The 18,365-nt window shown below is 31.9% G+C and overlaps 2 protein-coding genes across 2 annotated transcripts; both read right to left on the bottom strand.

Moving 5' to 3' along the window:
• Window positions 1–3,477: 3,477 nt before the first annotated feature.
• Window positions 3,478–5,811, bottom strand: LOC130814342 (pentatricopeptide repeat-containing protein At5g66520-like). The gene has a single exon (XM_057680466.1). It carries the CDS (start codon window positions 5,632–5,634, stop codon window positions 3,757–3,759), a length of 1,878 nt encoding a protein of 625 aa, XP_057536449.1. The 5' UTR covers window positions 5,635–5,811; the 3' UTR covers window positions 3,478–3,756.
• Window positions 5,812–6,422: 611 nt separating this feature from the next.
• LOC130814343 (ras-related protein RAB1BV) lies at window positions 6,423–12,425 on the bottom strand. Its single transcript, XM_057680467.1, has 9 exons — window positions 12,113–12,425; window positions 11,834–11,953; window positions 8,460–8,532; window positions 8,278–8,378; window positions 8,035–8,100; window positions 7,378–7,475; window positions 7,186–7,248; window positions 6,877–6,969; window positions 6,423–6,797 (listed from the first exon to the last, which is right to left on the bottom strand). The coding sequence occupies exons 2-9, from the start codon at window positions 11,904–11,906 to the stop codon at window positions 6,717–6,719; spliced, it is 648 nt and encodes a 215-aa protein (XP_057536450.1). The 5' UTR covers window positions 11,907–11,953; window positions 12,113–12,425; the 3' UTR covers window positions 6,423–6,716.
• Between the last annotated feature and the right edge of the window lie 5,940 nt (window positions 12,426–18,365).

The following is an 18,365-nucleotide window of genomic DNA, read 5'->3' as shown; positions in this document are numbered from 1 at the left end:
CATTATGTTATAAATGTGTTACTCTAACCATTAAGCTATAGTATTTTTTGTTATTTTTTTGTACACTTTGAACTATAAATCATATACTTCCTCCGTTCCATATTAATTGTACCAAACCAACTTTTGCGCTATTCATCATTCTATGGTAATTTATATATTTCAGTTATTATACGAGAAAGAAACTTAGTCATGTGGGACTTGTTTTATTTTTCTCGTCGCATATTTTCATAATATCAAATTTTTATAATTTTTTGTTAAATATAACTCTAGATACAAACGATCCGACAAACGCATTGGATTGCGCAAAATAGTGTTTGATGCAAGTATTTTGGGAAGTATTAGTAAGGGGGCTAAAACTAAATATATAAAGAATCGCATTTATTTTCGGACAAGGGGGACGGGCCTCCCCGTCCCCATGTAGCTTCGCCTCTTAGGTATACATTTTCTTTTTGAAAAACGATAAGTTGAGTGTTAATTTAATGTCATGCAAAACAATTAGGAAAAATTTTTGGGAATAATTCAACTTATTTTTCATTACCTGTCAATGTGATACCCCGAATTTAGCATGAAAAACGATTGATATACTACTTATATCAACAAAGTGCATTTTTTTTTCTAGGGAGCCCATTTGCTAAGAACTCCATAGTTAAGCATGCTTGGTGGGGAGCAAACTCAGGATGGGTGACCTCCTAGTAAGTTTTCTCGGGTGCGCACGAGTGAGGCTAAAGTGCGCTGGAAAGACTTGTGTTGGTTTGTGGGGCTAGTCTACAGTCTCCATGAGTAGTCACCAGCGGTCCAAGAGGCCAGGGTGTTACAGTCAATAATCTTACATTTTGAAATTTTTTAAAAATCCTACCGTTGCTTTCAGTTTGTTGCCAATGGACCCTTCAAAGAAATGACCTGCTATATCAGGTTACTTCTCATCTTCTTCCTTCTTTATAATAATTCAATCTATTTTCCACTACCTGCCAATAATCTCACCTTTAAAATTTTGTTCAATAATCCAACCTTTGCTTTCTATTTGTTGCCAATGGACCCTTTAAAAAGCTAAATGAAATTGTTATTGTTTCCCAAGCTTATGAAGTTGATCATTGCATAAATAGTAATTGTCTTTACATACATATCCAGTCAACTAGGGGTGTTCAAATATCTGACCCGCTTGACCCGACTTGCCGATCCGCTTGACCCGACCTATTGACCCACATCCTATATGGTGGGTCAATTTTTTTAAAAAAATAATATAATTCAAATCTTGTTACCCGACCCACCTTAACCAGGTTGGGTCATGGGCCACAAAATACATTGAGTCGTACCTACCGACCCGTTATATATTATCTTTATCAAGTTGAAATTTACACGTTAAAATTTTATAATCAATATAATTATAAAAAATTAATAATAGTCGTAAGTTTTTCACTTCCCTTCAAAGTAAAATACCCCTTTAAATCAGTGGCAAAAAAAAATTGTGTGTTTTAAAAACTTTTGGAATTTTTGATAATAATTGAAGAGAGATTGTGTTAAAGAAATTAAAAAGACTTAACATGTATGGATGAGATATGTTGGATTATTATAAAGTAGTGGCAAAGAAAAATTGAGTATTTAGCTTTTTAAAGAGTCCATTGGCAACAAAATGAAAACAAAAGTTGGATTATTAAAAAAAATTAAAAGGGAGGATCATTGGCAGGTAATGGAAAATAAGTTAGATTATGTTAAAGAAGGAGAAGAAGAGAGGTAACCTGATATAGCAGCTTATTTTCTAAAGGGTACATTAGCAACAAACTGAAAATAAAGGTTGGATTATAAAAAAAATTTCAAAAGGTGGAATTATTCACAACAATTTTTTCAAAAAATTAATGTAATAACTGATATCATCTCATTTAAATAATCTTATTCATTTTCTCATTCAATTTCAAAGAACTTTTTTATTTTGCAACTAAAATGCTACTTGTGTAGCAGACCGTGAACATGTGAAAATAAAACAAGAAAACAAAAGAAAATACTTCAATATATCTTAAACAATAGATAATAATTTTTTATTTAGATTTATATTAGAGAAATCCTAAATACAAAGGAGAAAAGAAATAAATACTTCCTTTAAATAGTGAGGATTAAATTCAGATTACAAGGAAGAAAAGAAAAGTGTTTAATTATGAAAAATATTTTTTAAAAATAAATAAAATAATACTTTTTTATATGTGATTTTTAATAAAGATATGATATTTTTAAAAGTCAGTGCTTATGTACACTACCGAAAATTCTAAGATACCGATCTTCCTAAAACATCATTTCCTCCCAACTACAGTGCTTGGGAATGTAAAACGGAAATATGGTTGAGATACAAAGAATTTCATTGAATTCCTAGCACAAGGAAATTAGAACGATGTAAGAAAAACTTAAATAGAAAGAGAAACGGAAAAATACAATCGAAGATTGTAAGTTTTGTATGTAATGTGCAAGAGAGGAGAAGAATTCAGAAAATTGCATGTGATTAATAACCCACACAAGCCTTCTATATTTATAGAAGAGCTTATACCATTCACCAAATAACATGTCATTTCATGAAACGCAACATCGATTCACGAACCAATGTCGACTTTCAAACAATTCATCCTAATATATTTGATTAATATAATCATATTAACTGTAGGTAGTTATATTATAACAAACAAAACGGATAAACAAATTTGCAAAAAAAACCCCACGCGAAATTGCAATACTCGCGGGCTGTGAGGCGCTACCTGATGTAACTACAAAACAGAAGCTTTTCTTCGTATACTCGCAATCTGCGAGTCGTTTCACGATCCGCGGATACTACATTTGCTCAAAACAAAAACTTTGCAATTTCGGGATACTTAACTTAATTAATTTAATTAATTATTTTAGTTGATTTAATTAATTATTATTTTTAATAATCATTATACACTCTAAATGACAACAGTATATTATTTTAGTGCATGGATTTTTTTGGGGATCTTTTTTTTATCACAATTCACAACCCTTCTGCCCTCTCCTTCAAGGAAGTTTAGGTATAATTTGTTAAGTCATCTACCATTTTTCTCTCTTAAAGGGGTTTTTTAACCCAAAAAAAAAAAATTGACCTCATTAGAGAAAAAATCGGCTAAGAGGCTTCCTGAACTTGTACAAAAGGTCCACTAAATTCCACTTTTCTTTCCTATTAAAAAAGCAACCCAAATACAAAAAAAAACCTAATTTTACAATAACCTCTTCTATGTCCAAAAAAAAATTAGTGCTCTCACTATTTAACATGAATCAAGTATTCAAGTGTAAAGTTTCCAGTTACTATTTGTTTTGTTGACAAATTCGGAGAATAGGTTTAGAAAGATTTCTTACCCCTCTAACTTCACCTCTTTTCAAGATCACGTGATTTCTCTATGATATGCAATTCGAAATAACTATTAATTCAGGGGCGAATTTAAAATATTAGTATAGAGTGATTTAAACCTGCATCTTTACATGTAGAAAAAATCAGTTAGATTATTATTCTTCAGTGTTATATGTTACACAACTCAATATTAATAAGGTTTTTAATCAAATAAACTGTATCATGACCAAGATTCGCTCGATCTACTATGGTAGTGTAAGTGTACAACTTTGCCTAATCTTAGGTAGCATAAGAGCAATTCTACCACTTCAACATTCTATCTTTCCCTCCTTATCCTTGTTCTTGAAACAATATGTAAAAGTGCAGTATAGAATACAAATCTAAGTCCATATACACCCCATGTATGCCTCCTCTTACCAAAAATCATTACAAGAGCATTCACCATCCCTAAAATGGTGAAAGCGATTCCTATCTCTCACAATAATTTTGCGATTAAAAGCCTTCGAAATCAGTTTACTTGCTTGGTGACAATCTCTACACACTCTCAAATTCTTCGATATTCGAATGGTTTGCCCCGGTTTGGCCTTTAAAAGCCCATACGCAATCGCAAGCTTTTCACTATGATAGTTCAACGGATTTTCTTTTTCCTCCTCGACAATGTCTTGTAACACCTCGTCTGTGTCAGGCACGTATCCAAGACATCTTATTCTATCTAACATCTCATCGAGCTTGCAATAAATTTCGTTACTTTCGGGATGAGCTCTTCCTCCAGCAACGAATTCACTAACAATGCCCTCCATTTCGATAACTGAAATACCAGGAGTTTTCTTCACTCCTCTATCGTTCATTAACTTTCTAATGTTTGCAACTTCTTCCCATTTGCCTGCGGACGCATAGAGGTTAGCTAACAGAACATACCGGCCACTGTTATAAGGATCTAACTCGATTAATCTCTTTCCGAATTTCACTCCTAGCTCGATGTTTCCATGAATTTTACAGGCACCAACAAGAGCACCCAACACCCTTGCATCAGCTTCCATGGGCATTTCTTCTTCAACGACCTTTGTGGCCTCGTCTAGCAGTCCTACTCTACCTAATAAATCAACCAAGCACCCGAAATGCTCCACTCTTGGTTTAAGTCCATGGACTCGACTCATATGCTTGAAGTAATAACGTCCTGTTTCAACCAACCCTGAATGAGCACAAGCATTGAGAACATTCAAGAAAGTGATGCTATCAGATGCAACCCCCCCTCTCTCCATAGCCTTGAAAAGCTCTATAGCAGCCTCTCCTCTTCCGTGCATTGCAAATCCGCCAATCATGCAGTTCCATGTCGAAATCCCCTTAGATTGCAACCCATCAAAAACTTCGAAAGCCTTTTCCAAGCATCCACACTTGCAATACCAATCGATAACTGTCGTTGCAAGTTTTGTGTCCATCTCTATTTCATTCCTCTTGATGTATCCATGTATCCACTCTCCTTGCTCCAAAGCTCCTAACTTTGAACAAGCAGATAACATACTAGCTATGACATAAGTATCCAATTCTATGTTTTTGGTCCGCATCTCATTGAACAAAGCAAACGCTTCATTGAAAAGGTTGTGCTGCACATATGTTGCAATCATTGAGCTCCAAGCAGCAGAGTTTCTGTTAGGCATTGTCCTAAAAACCTCACTAGCATCCTTTACAAGACCCAATCGAGAATACCCACTAATCAAGGTAGTCCAAGAAACAGCATCTCTTTGTGGCATCTTATCAAAAACTCGACGAGCTTCCTCCATGCAGCCAAAACTCACATACATATAAACCAAATTATTCTGGCAAATCCCATCATCTAAAAAGCCAAATTTTATAGCATAAGCATGAATTTGCAAGCCTTGCTCAACCCAATTATCAATGCAACAAGCTCTAACAAGAGAAGGGAATGTAAAGCTGTTGGGCAAAACAGAATGATGCAACATTCTCAGATATAAAATCAAGCATTCTCTCGCCAAATAACACTGTAAGTATCCCCTAATTAGAGTGTTGTAAATGAAAGTATCTGGGTGAGAAATTTTATCGAACAGTTTGTGGGCATAGCTCAAATCACCATGATCTGATAATGCACAAAACTTAATACCTCTTCCCATGATATTGTTGTCGGATGAAAGGCCAAGGCGGATGATTTGGGAATGAAACTGCTTGAGTTCCGCCATGGAAGAGCATTTATCTAGACCTTGAACTGGGTTTAAATGGTGGGACAAAGACAATGACGTAGTTACAGCTGGAGAAGAAAGGGAAATAGGAATCATCTCTTGGTGTTAGTCTGGTTTTATGCATTAATGTAACTGATAGATTGATGATCATGACAACTGACAAGTAAATTGTAGCCTGGTCAGGTCATGTTTGGATAAGTTGCTGAGGAGTAGTATCACAGAAATTAACTACCTCCACAGGTTGGAATTTTAGTATTTGTAGCCTGTACGAGTAAATTTCATCATGAAAACTTTAATTTTTACCCTTGATTCCCCTTTAAATGGCACAAAAATAATGAAATTAAATTAGGTAAATTAATTTCTTATCGTTTTGTAATTTAATCGAACAATAAAACATAAATTTAATTTTATGTGTACTTTTGAAGTTTTTGCACTTTATTAATGGTATTCCTAAATTTTTTCGATTATCAATGATATCCCCATGTTATTGAGCGTTTAACAACCGTAAAATTTTCTAATTTTTCAGTCCAAAATTATTCAAATTTGTTAACTTTTTTTTATTTTTCTTTAATTTTTCAATTTAAAACATAAAAAAAAAACATTATTTTCCTACCACCTCCCTCAACTTCTTCTCCAACCTATAGTATGGTGTTTCAGCATCAAGTTTTGATATTGCAATTGGTTCTCTCTCTCCTTGACTTATTAGAGTTTTCAATTTTCAAATGTAAAAAATATTCAAAACATATTGTTTCCCAGTAAGTGACAACAGTAATTTATGTCGATAATAAAGTATTATAAGTATGGCAATAGAAGAATTATTATAGTAAGAACGGAGTATACAGCAATCAAATTAAATACAATTGCCACCCACAACCACATCCTCGTTTAGAATAACAAACACAAATTGAATTGAATCTTTATGAATGATGCAGCAATTTGCAATAAGTTAGGGCTCTGTGTGGCTTGAACAAAAACTATTGAGGTTAAAGAAAAATAGTCTGCTACAGAAAAAAATTACTAGTAAATAACAAACTATCTTTCGCACACCAAAACAAATTCAAAAAAAGAATGATGGGAACAAATATTACAAGCATCCATCATATTGTCATCACAATCAGATTTTGCACACAATATTTCCACAGGCACAATGCCAGGACCAATCAAAAGTTGGTTGTTCCTTACGAACCGCAGCATGCTGATTTTGCGGCTGCTTGAGTGCCTGATTGGTCAGTAGCTTTGATTGTAATTGCTGGTTGAGCCTGCAATCGACATTTATATACTTGAGGCAACCAGAAATGAAAGCCCATAAAAAGAAATACTGTAAGATCGGGATTTTACCTCCTGCCTAGTATCAGAGTCTGCAAGTCTTTGCTTGATGTCCCTCCCTATGGAGAAGAAAACTTCCTCTACGTTAAGATTTGTCTTTGCACTCTGCAGAGATAAAAATACATGTTCAAATCTTGTTAATAGAAATCAGCGTAGTATGTAGTAACTCCCAGAGCTGGCAATTTCTATACAGGTCCATGACGAACAATCGGATTTGACCAAGATGTAAATATATCAAGCATTATGACAGAAGCCCTACCTATATGCCAGAACTGCCAGCTCTTGGATAAACAGTGCGCAAACAAATATCAGAGCACTTACAGTTTCAAAAAACTTAATCCCATATTCATCAGCTAGAGCCTGTCCACTGGCTGTCGGCACAGCCTGAAGAAATGTAAGAGAATAAAATCATTGACATATACAACCCTGGCAGGTTTGATCCGTAAGCCAAGCAATCACAACCGAAGGGTGAAACATGCAAGTTGAAATACTAAAGCCAAAATCACCCCTTACCCTTTTACTCTCATCCATGTCAGCTTTGTTCCCTACCAGAATCTTGTTCACGTTATCAGAAGCATGTTGCTCAATGTTGCGTATCCAATTTCTGATGTCTGGAAAGCAGAGGCAAAATATAAGAAATGCCCAGAGTAGAAGATTGATCTATTTCGAAAACACCACTTAATTGGAGAGGAAAAATCTTTCAGAACCAAGAACTCAGTTAAAAACAGCTGCAAGACTTTCAGGCCTCAGCAATACCATACTAACATGTCCATTTCACCATCATCTTCCCATTGATTTGAAACGGTTATTAAAGCAAGTGTGAGGACCACATGATATAGTGATCCTCATGTGCTTTTAATGAAGATTTTATTGGGAGGAAAGTATACAGATTACAGACCACATGAATAATGATTAATGACTCCCATGACCCATGTGAGATTATTCAACATAAAATGATTAAAAAAAATCATCCAATATGAAAATGGGAAGTTGTTAGTTAATTAACCCAAAATAGGAATGGGAACTTGATGTTGAAATGGAGGGAGTATACACTTTTTTAGAAGGCAAGCCATAGGTTTATCCACAAACTTCGAGAAGACCTCACAAGAAGCAGGGATTTCAAATGTAAGGTCTCAATCTCAAGAGTATAAAGTAATGTGAGAGACATACTGTTAAATGATGACTCGTCAGTAACATCATACACCAACAGAATACCCATGGCTCCACGATAATAAGCTGATATGACAAAAGCAAAAGTTTATTACAAGAGTGTAAATAGAAATATATTTTTGACACATAATTCCATAAGATAAATCAGCAGACAACTAGCGTTATTTTTAACTTCTATGGACACGCAAGAATCCAGACTCACAAACCCTAGCAGATTCCACACAAGTGAAATACTGAATATACCTGTTGTAATAGTCCTAAACCGTTCTTGACCAGCAGTATCCCATATCTGAAGTTTAATCCTCTTGCCATCAAGCTCTATGGTCCGAATTTTAAAATCAATACTGCACAAGAAATAACATTAGTGCTAAGTCAAGTATTCATAATGACTGAGTAATCAAGTAACAAAAAAACAATAAATATACCCAATAGTTGTGATAAAACTCGTTGTAAAGGAACCATCGGAGAATCGCAGGAGGAGACAACTCTTACCCACACCTAAGAATGCAGTTCACTTGGTTACACTCCATTCATAACAATAAGAACAAAAGATTATTTTCATACAAAATTGGCACAAGTTCAACAGTTCAAAGAGCAGACAACAGAGCATGAAGTTTTTCAATTCATAAAACATTATTGTAATTAATGCTAAGTACAAAAAAAGCACATCGGAAAAACTTCAGATCTAGTCCCTGAGTCCTCACAATTAAGACTCTCGGGGGATGTTTGCTAAACGTGAATGAGAATTGTGAGACCAAAAAGTGAAACTTGGATAAGACTTTGGGAGGAAATATAAGAAAAATTGCCCTATGTCTTTGTTTAGTATGATATGGTAGTGGTTACGAGTTAGGAACATTAGATAAGGTATACAAAATAACAAAAATTACCAGTTTACCTTACTTTACTCTTGGGAAGTTATCTAAAACACTAACATTTTATTCACTTGTTCATGTTTTTTAAAGCCATTTCTTTGATTCTTTCTTTCTGCAAACTCTCTTCTCTCAAATCAAACCTTTCTATTCTGTTTGCTCTCTCCTCATACTTCCATTTCCTTACCTAAAAAAATTCAAAACCTTCAACAATATCAAAATCAAACAACGATTTTTAAATAGAAATTGATTGTGATACAGTCATAGCCATTAATGAAGTGGAGAAGGATAGTTAGCAACTTAGCAAGAAAAATAAAAGGAAAATGTACTCATCAACGTCCCCAAAGTCAAGACTCATCCCATTGATCTACCCCTTAAATAAATAAATTGGTAGGACTTCGATAAGATGAGACTTAAAGTTTCAACCTCATTTCCATCACTAAACGGGAAAATATGTAATCGCCGCTTAAAGTCCCAATCCCAAGCTCCAATTTCCCCCAAACACGCAACCCCAAATAGATACGTGGTCCATTTTTGCCTCATGGTAAAGACTAAAGAAAAGAGAGGATAAAATTGTATTACTAGCATAGCAAGACAATTGTTTTACTAGCGTTGGTATAGAAATGACAATTGTTTCTAAATGCTAAAAACATCATAAAAACTTCAAACGCTTACATTTTGAAAACCTGCAAATCGTCCAGATTAGAGTATTAAGCCCTTAGGTTATATTGAGAACTAAATAACAGCAAAAATTAACAGTTATTTAGTTAAAAAAAATTAATCCTTAAAAAAAGATAAATAATAGTTAACACTTATGTTTATACTATGCTGTGTCCGTGACCCAAAACACTTACAAAGTCAATGAATACACACCATAACCATGGGCGAATCCCAGCGGCCTCATGTGCCCACACGTGAAGGCACTGCATTTTAAAAAAAAATTTACGTAACTAGCTACAATAGGGTTTGAACCTACAACCTGTAGGTTGTAGGTTGTGAGACAAAACCTAAACCAGCTGTGTTACTCAGTTTTCTTTACTAGTAAGAGATTTAATTGGACTTAATATGTGATGAGCTATACAACAAAGCTCAATTAAATGCAATTATAATTTTAAAACATAATTAATTTTTCTTAATTATCCTTTTTTACAGTTTAAAAAACACCCAATTGAGAACATATTTATATATATATCATGAATTTGGTGAATACGAAGCTGGTGACCAATTGGATATTTATCATGAATTTGGTCCTAAAGAAATAGACCAAAAGCACTTATACATCATTAGAAGTCTCCGGAACTTTCTTTTACTTAATTCAACCTTTTGGTGAATACGAAGCTGGTGACCAATTGGTGAATACAAAGCAAAAACTTAGTTCTCACAAATTTCCTAAATCAACCATTTGCACATAACAAACTTACAAAAGAACAAGCATCACCCATAGAACTAGGGGCAGATCAATGCTAACTCAACGATGTCAAATGACAGCATTCAACCTATGTAAAAAATCATACATGTAAAAATACTAATATGTGTATTAGATAAATTGATAAGAGATTTGCTGTTTGACAGCACTCATTATGTTCAAATCCCATCAGCCACATTACTTAACCTGGAAATAGAGCCGTTTAAGTTTTAAACGACATTTTTCCAACATTCACATCCTAATTTTTCCAAGTTCCAACACCGTCAACTCTCGTTCAAACCACTCTAGCACAACCACTCCTTGTTCCTACTCCTCGACCAGTCGTGTGCATCGTTCTTACCAATGTCGTTCCTGATATTGTATGGGCCCTAGACAAACTGAAAGAAACGGACCCTCCCTATAGAGGGTCGATTCTAAACTAAACGAGTGTTTGGAAAAATAACAAAGGTGGACCCTATATATATTATAATTAGCATTAAAAACGTAGACGTGTCATATAATTCTTAAATGCTAAAAGAACTATTCACAAATTGCAAATTTTTTAAGTGTCTACGCCTATTAACTAGCATTTTCTAATTTAGGGCCCTTTCTAACTCTGGGCCCTAAAATCCCTATTTTGCTTATGGTCAGGAACGGCTTTGGTTCTCACTATGTATGTATCTAACAAACTACTTTTTTCTTTTTCTTTCTTCCCAAAAAAAAGTTTTAAAAAATTTCATTTGTTATAAATTTGTTTAAATGTTAATTGTTAAATTTGTTAAAATTTGTAGGACTTTGTTTATATTTCAATTGATTAGAAATTTAATTCTACAATTGACCATTAATCTTTTTTTGAATTAGTATGAATTAATTTGAATTTATTGGAATAGAAGTTTAGACAATAATTTGAGGTTTTTAGAGTTTAAAAAGGATAGGTGTTGATAAATGATTGTATTTTAGAGTTTAAAAAGGATAAGTAATTCAAAAGAGTGGCTTCACGATCATATTTAGCTAGCTTGAAAATTCGGCATGGACAACTACCGTGATAAGAACGTCGATGAAAGTAATTTTTTTGATAATATCCGTATCATTTGATTTTATTTGAGACCCGCCCGCATAGAACATGAGGCTCACATGCTGTCAGATCTATTTATGAAACACAAACGTTGTGGAACTAATCTGTGACACAAGCGAAACCCAACGATCACAGGAAGTAATCAATCATCTCCAAACCAAACTTACAGCAATGATGCTGTCAAATTCCTCATCTTCTAACTAAAATCACACCTATTCCATCTTCATCAAACCACAATTGTGGTACCATTCCTTCAATTTCATTTCATAACCACCAAAAATTATTAGAAAAAATCTTAATTAATATAAACAATCACATTTTTCACAATAGCGAACTGGACCAAATATAAAACAGCAATGCCACAAATATAATCAATCAACAATGTTTATTATCAGAAAAAAGCGTCAAAGATCTAGAAGCGTAATTCAATTCAATAAAAAGATACATTACCACTATCACCAATCAAAAGAAGCTTGATGAGATAATCGTAATCAGCGCGTGCTCTCACAGGCGGAGCGGCCATTGATTAAACGTCTCCTGAAACCCTAAAAATATTAAGTCGATAATCTCCTGCATTCAAATCAATTAAACAACGAAATTATACAACGAATAAATTAAATTCGTAATAAATCAACGACAAGCGAAGAAATTTAACTAGATCAGAGGAAATAAACTTAGGTCAAGCATGGATCGGCCATGAAAATGCGGTAAATTACAGTGAAAACATACCAAAGATAAACAGATATAATGAATCGACACTCCAGAAAACAATTTTTTGGGTTTTACCACAAAAATCTTTCGCGTTTTTTCCTTTTTTTTTAATTCGACGAATTCGGTTGAGGAGAGAGAAAGGTCGACACTTGATGAATCGGCCCTCTCCTATTATTGGCAATTTTTCTTTGCTCTTCGACGAAAATGTTGCAACTTGCAAGTAGAAGTATTAAAGCGCAGGTTTAATCAATTTGATAGTTGGTTTAAAAGTAGGATATATAGACATTTAGTACTCCCTCCATTTTTTAGTATGGGCAGGTGAAAGTCTAATCCAACATTTTTTTAGCCGTGACAAGATTTGATTCTAAGGGTCAATTTTCTATCATTTGGACAATTCTATTGATTTGTTAAATGGTCAATATTAAATGTAAAAAATAGTAATATGACAATTAGGAAAATTTTATTAGGAAATTTCTTGGACAAATCTATGGTTATAGTTGTTTTATTTCAATTATTTTATTTGCTTAACAAAATTCATACTAATACATTACTATTTGAATAGGTGATATCAGGTTCGTACTCCGTAGTTAAGGTGGGGCGAACAGAGTCATCGCCTAAGGCCCATTAGAGAAAGACTCAAATTTTTGAATTTTAATTGGTTTAATTCTAAAAGTTTAATTAATTGATATAAAGCAGTAGAAATTTAGTACTATCAGAAATAAAAGTTGGTTCTTCAAGACAACTAACAAGAATGGTTGTAGATAACCATAATATTTATTAAAAAGAATATAAAATAATAAGTGTTATAATTCTAAAGTTTCTGCCAAGTGTAATTTTTTAATTGAAGAATTAAGAATAATTGATTGAAATTGGTTGACATATCTGATGCAATAATTCATATTGACCTTTGCATTTTAATTATGCCATGTTTGGGAACGATAATTTCATTTGAAAATTTGAAATTGGTCAAATTTATTGTTTGGCAAATCAAAGATTTTCAATTTTGGATTTGGATCAAATTTCACCATTGTTTTTAAAGTAGTTAAAGTTGAGAATTTAAGAATGACTATCCAAACCTTATCATTCTCAAATTATTCATTTATGATTTCATAATTAAAATCAATAATTTGAAATGAAATAATTATTCCCAAACACTACATTATAGAATTAATTATAATTTTAAGAAGCAAAGACTTTAATATATTTTGTCAGTATTCAAATTATTTTGGGTGATAATCATAATCACAAACATAATCATAACATCTATTAAAAATACTGTAAAATGATAAGTGTCACAATTTTAAAGCCTCTGTCAAGTGTAGTTTTTTGATTGGAGAATTAAGAATGACTGATTAAAATTGGTTGACTGATATAATACAATAATTTTTAATATTGACCATTGCCTTTAATTATAGAATTGATTACAATTTTAAGAAACAAAAACTTTAATGCAATGTTTCGGAATAATGATTTCATTTGAAAATATAGATTTAACTCAAATTTAGTGTTTGGCAAATGAAGAAAATTCAAATTTAAATTTGAGTCAAATCCATTATTGTTATAAAAGTGGTTAAAATGAGAATTTGAGAATTATTTTCCAAACCTTGTCATTTTCAAATTCTTCATTAATAAATTTATAATTGAAATCTACAATTTGAAATGAAAAGTATGTTTCCAAATGCAATCTAATATATCTTTTCATTATTTAAATTATGTTGGATAATAATTCTATTTATTATTTATGTAGATCAATTACCTCTAATCAAGAATATTATGATTGGAGTCCAACTATGTAATTTTTCAATCAATTAATATATTCTTGAAAATGAAATATAGTAAGAATTATTTAAATCACATACATAAATTTTAAATTAGAAATTCGAGAACGACATATTAATAGCATCTTTTAATGAAATTACTTATAAAGAAAATAGGAAAATAAAGTAAGAAACTTTTATTATATGATATTCAAAAATTTATATTAGGAATTAGGGAACAATATATTTATAACATTTTTTGAATTTATTTGATATATGATTCAACCCATTAAATTGGCAAAGATCTATTGCTTTCAATTCGTCACATTTGTATGTCAAAATACGCTATATATTAGGGGTATTCAAAAAAATCTAATCCGAATTAATCAGTATTCAGTTTTTTAGAAATCGTATAATTTGGATCCAATATCCGATTTATAAATCGAATATTGGATCCAAATCCGAATCGAGGTATTTACAAAACCGAATATTCGATTATTAAATATATATATATATATATATATATATATATATATATATATATATATATATATATATATATATATATATATATAAATCGACCGTCAAAATAATGAATAATACTGAGGAGAAAAATAATTATAAGAAGCTCAAAACTAGAGTTTCAAAGTGATAAAATCATTCTGGGGTTCACGAAATATGCACATGCAATTCCTATTGAGGAAGAAACATGTCAACAACAATTATTGACAAAAACCATTTGCCAATTTTTTGTCCCAACTCTCCATAAATGGGTGTTGAAAAGGTTGTCTAGCATATGCAAAACACAACATTTTGTTAATGGTAAATTGATGTTGGCTTACTTAGCTTCTAGCTTGCTTTCTTTAAGGTCGAAATTTAATTAGATAAATTAGTAAAGTGAATAAATTTTAATTTTTAAAGGATCTTGATTGTTTATATTATTGACGTAATTTTATAAATGATATCAAATCTTAGTTATTGAAACTATTAATTTCTGTATATGTTTTATTGATCGATAAATAAAAAGTTTGTGTTTAAAGCTTTGTATAGGATTAGAGTTGTGCAAGAGTCAGTGGTTTATTGAGAGTTCGAATTCGACCCCTAAATATACTCATATGAGCTTTAAACGAGTTGAACCTTAAATAGTCTTAACTGTAAACGAGTTTTTTATTAAGATAAATAAAATAGGCTTAATATGGGCCTTTATTATGATTTTTTGCTTGAAAAATGATATATGACTATAGATTTATAATAGTATACAATCTGATTATAATTGACAAAATCATATCAGGCCTTTTATGAAAATTTAAATACATAAAATTATAAACGAGTTGGGTTGAGTTAGAGTGAGAAAGGGAGGAAAGGGAAAGGGAGATTGTCAAATGGGTGTCTTTTCTTTTTAAATCTTTTCAATGTTTGAAAGATTTGTTTTTTCCGTGTTCGATTCTCTTCCCTCCGTTTCCTTAATTCCCTTTTATTGAAAAGAAGAAAAAGCAATCATTCCGTTTCTCCCCTTCTTTTTCATCATTTCCTTCTATCCAAACATAATATAAAGATCTCTCTGTATACTAGAAGATCAAATAATCTTAGAAATCACCATATAGAAATACGCGTGACAACATTAGACCCGAGATCTTACCTATTTTGCTTGAACATTCACATCCCTGCTCATTCGATCAAGTAGGCTCAAAACTATTGGAGTGTTCTGTCATTAAGAACTCAAAACAAGTGCACCTTGCTCGTTCAATCATCCCTCCCCTACTTGCCCTCTTTGTTGCTCATAGCTTCATCGATCACCATAGCCAAGCATGTTCTTTGCATCCTCTCTACTTCCTTTGTCATGACAAAAAGTTATTAGAGAATAACTCACTAAATGATCAAAATACGGTACGGGTGTGATTTGGTTCTTGCAACAACAAAAAAGATTATTAAGTCATGTCACTTCATTAATTCATTTTTCTTAAAAGTGAACATCACAATTAAGAGATAGATAGTGGAGAATAAGATCTTGTCTTAGTTGAAACAAATATCATTTTTTCCAAACAAGATCTTAAGATCGAATTTCACCTAACCCTTTCTTTTTCTTAAAAAAATAGATAGTGGGGAGTGGTCACAAAGACAATAATTCCATATTTTAATTTAAATAATTTATTTGATGTTTAATTAGTCATCAAAAGGAAAATGATTAATATGAGAATAGAGTCCACTCTATGTGGTCGCTAACAATCAAGAAAGAAAAAGGTAGTAACACAACTCATACATGCATAAGAATTCATACAACTTCACTTAATACAAATTTCATGTAGCAAATACAGCTACGTGGACTACTTTTTAGAGAATATTGTAATTTTGATTTCGTTGATTTCTTTTGGTGTTTTCACATAAGGCAAATCTACAAGGGCCGAACTATCATTTTATTCGACTTTATCAACACTTGACGATCATTATATTTCCTTTACTCAATAATTTGAATCATCATTATAACCATTGTCTACACATAATATCCCATATTACTTTTAATCTTACTTATGATACATAAGATATAAAGTATAAAATTAGAAGAAATCTCATTACATAAAATTTTGGATAGTCATTGATTTAGTGTGTTATTCCCTCCCTCCCTATTGTTTAATTTGCTCCTCTTATTTTATATAGGTATGAATATTTATTAATAGTTGACGACAGGGCCGGCCCTAAGCAAGGGCAAGAAGGGCTTGCTCCCAGGGCCCACGAAAAAAGTAGATAAATTTTACCTTCATATATATCAAATTTGAGATCTTATGTGATTAAATTGTGCATTTAACCACCAAGCTAAAGTGTTTTTAATGATAATTATTACTTTATTTACTAATTATTGAGTTATAAATGTATGATTATCAAACAAAAAGCAGATAATATCGAGCTTTATTATTGGCGTGTAACATTTTTTATATTATAAATTTTGTAATTATAAATATAAATTTTATAATTAGGGCCCATAATTTATTTTTCGCCTTGGGCCTCTAAAATCTCAGGGTCGGCCCTGATTGACGAATAAATGAATAAGAGAAATAGCTAGTGGAATGAACAAATGGGTGGATGAAATTAAAAGAAAAAGAATTTGTATATTAGATTAAAAAAAGAAGTGTGAGGGTCATTACCAAAAAAGAAAAGGGTGCATAGTAAGTAAGACAACTTTAAATAGAAATAAGGTGAATCAAATTGGACGAAGAGAATATGGATCTAACAACGTAGCGGAAGCAAAGAACAAAGGCGTAAAAATGTTGAATATAGTTGGGGTTTTTAAGTACAATGTACGCTGAGGGAATGAGAAGGGGGAAAAGCTATGTGAGAATCTAACCTAAGACATTTCTTGGAAAGTGATACTTGCTCTTCAACTGAGACAAAATTAAATTCTCAAACCTCAAAAAGATAAAATGAATTATGAGTGTATTGACAAACATGACTAAATATGAAAGTAATATAATTCAACTGTGCAAGAAATTGTAAATGGCAAATAATAACACCAAGTTTTAACGAGGTTTATCAAATACTTGAAAGAATTACATCTATAGAATTAGTATGAGAGACATAGGTAATTAAAAATTCTAAATTTCTTTGTCTTTTGGTCGGGCTACCATCACCACTAACTTTTAATTGATGGTAAGCCCCTTAATTATTTTTAAGTCTTTTTTCTTCTATGTTTAGAATAAAACTCCACCTTCTCTTCGTAGAGGATAGAGAAAATCCTCTCATGAAAAGTGGGAAGGAAATTAATCTTTACAATAGGTGATAAGAATCAAATTCCTGTCACTAGGGAGAAATTATAACTCTCAATTACCACTGGGTTAATTCAAGATTCTTCTTTCCATTTATTGATGAGAATCAAATCCCTGTCACTAGGGAGAAAGTTGATTAATTGATAAAAATTTTAGCAGTATCAAGGAAAAAATCAATCTTACATCTACAAAAAAGTATATTAAATTCAATTCGTTTTGAAATTACATCAGATTGAAAAATTCTTTCGCTGAAAAATTATATCAATCAACGATCTGAAGAAATATATACACAAGTGTCATATATAATTATCTACAATGATTTTAGTGTCATTACTTTAGATTGTTATTTTTACATGTTAATTATGATATTGATGTCATATAAAATTTTTATCAATAGATTAAACTTAATTTCAAAGATTAGGTAATCAATAGTCTAATGGCTTGTTTGAATCTGCTAACAATAGATGCAAGCTTCAAGAAATATGTTCAATTGACATATTATTGATTTTCAAGTAAAATAGAACAATGTCTAGTTCGTTAGGATAACAATAGATGCAAGCTTACTTTCAAGAATAATGTCTAGTTCGGTTAGTATAAGAAAGAAATCACGAAGTAACAACTAATTATTGATTTTGCCAAACATAGAACAACGAGATTCTAATTGACAGAAGTGTTCATTACGGTCATCGGATTAATTTTGATTCAAGTATTTTGGACTAGTTTAAAATCGAATTTTAAATGCACATTAATTTTTAC

This window comes from Amaranthus tricolor, chromosome 5, assembly GCF_026212465.1.
Source record: "Amaranthus tricolor cultivar Red isolate AtriRed21 chromosome 5, ASM2621246v1, whole genome shotgun sequence".
NCBI classification, from domain to species: Eukaryota; Viridiplantae; Streptophyta; class Magnoliopsida; order Caryophyllales; family Amaranthaceae; genus Amaranthus; species Amaranthus tricolor.
The sequence above is the reverse complement of the archived record's forward strand: the minus strand, read 5'-3'. Positions and strand labels throughout refer to the sequence as shown.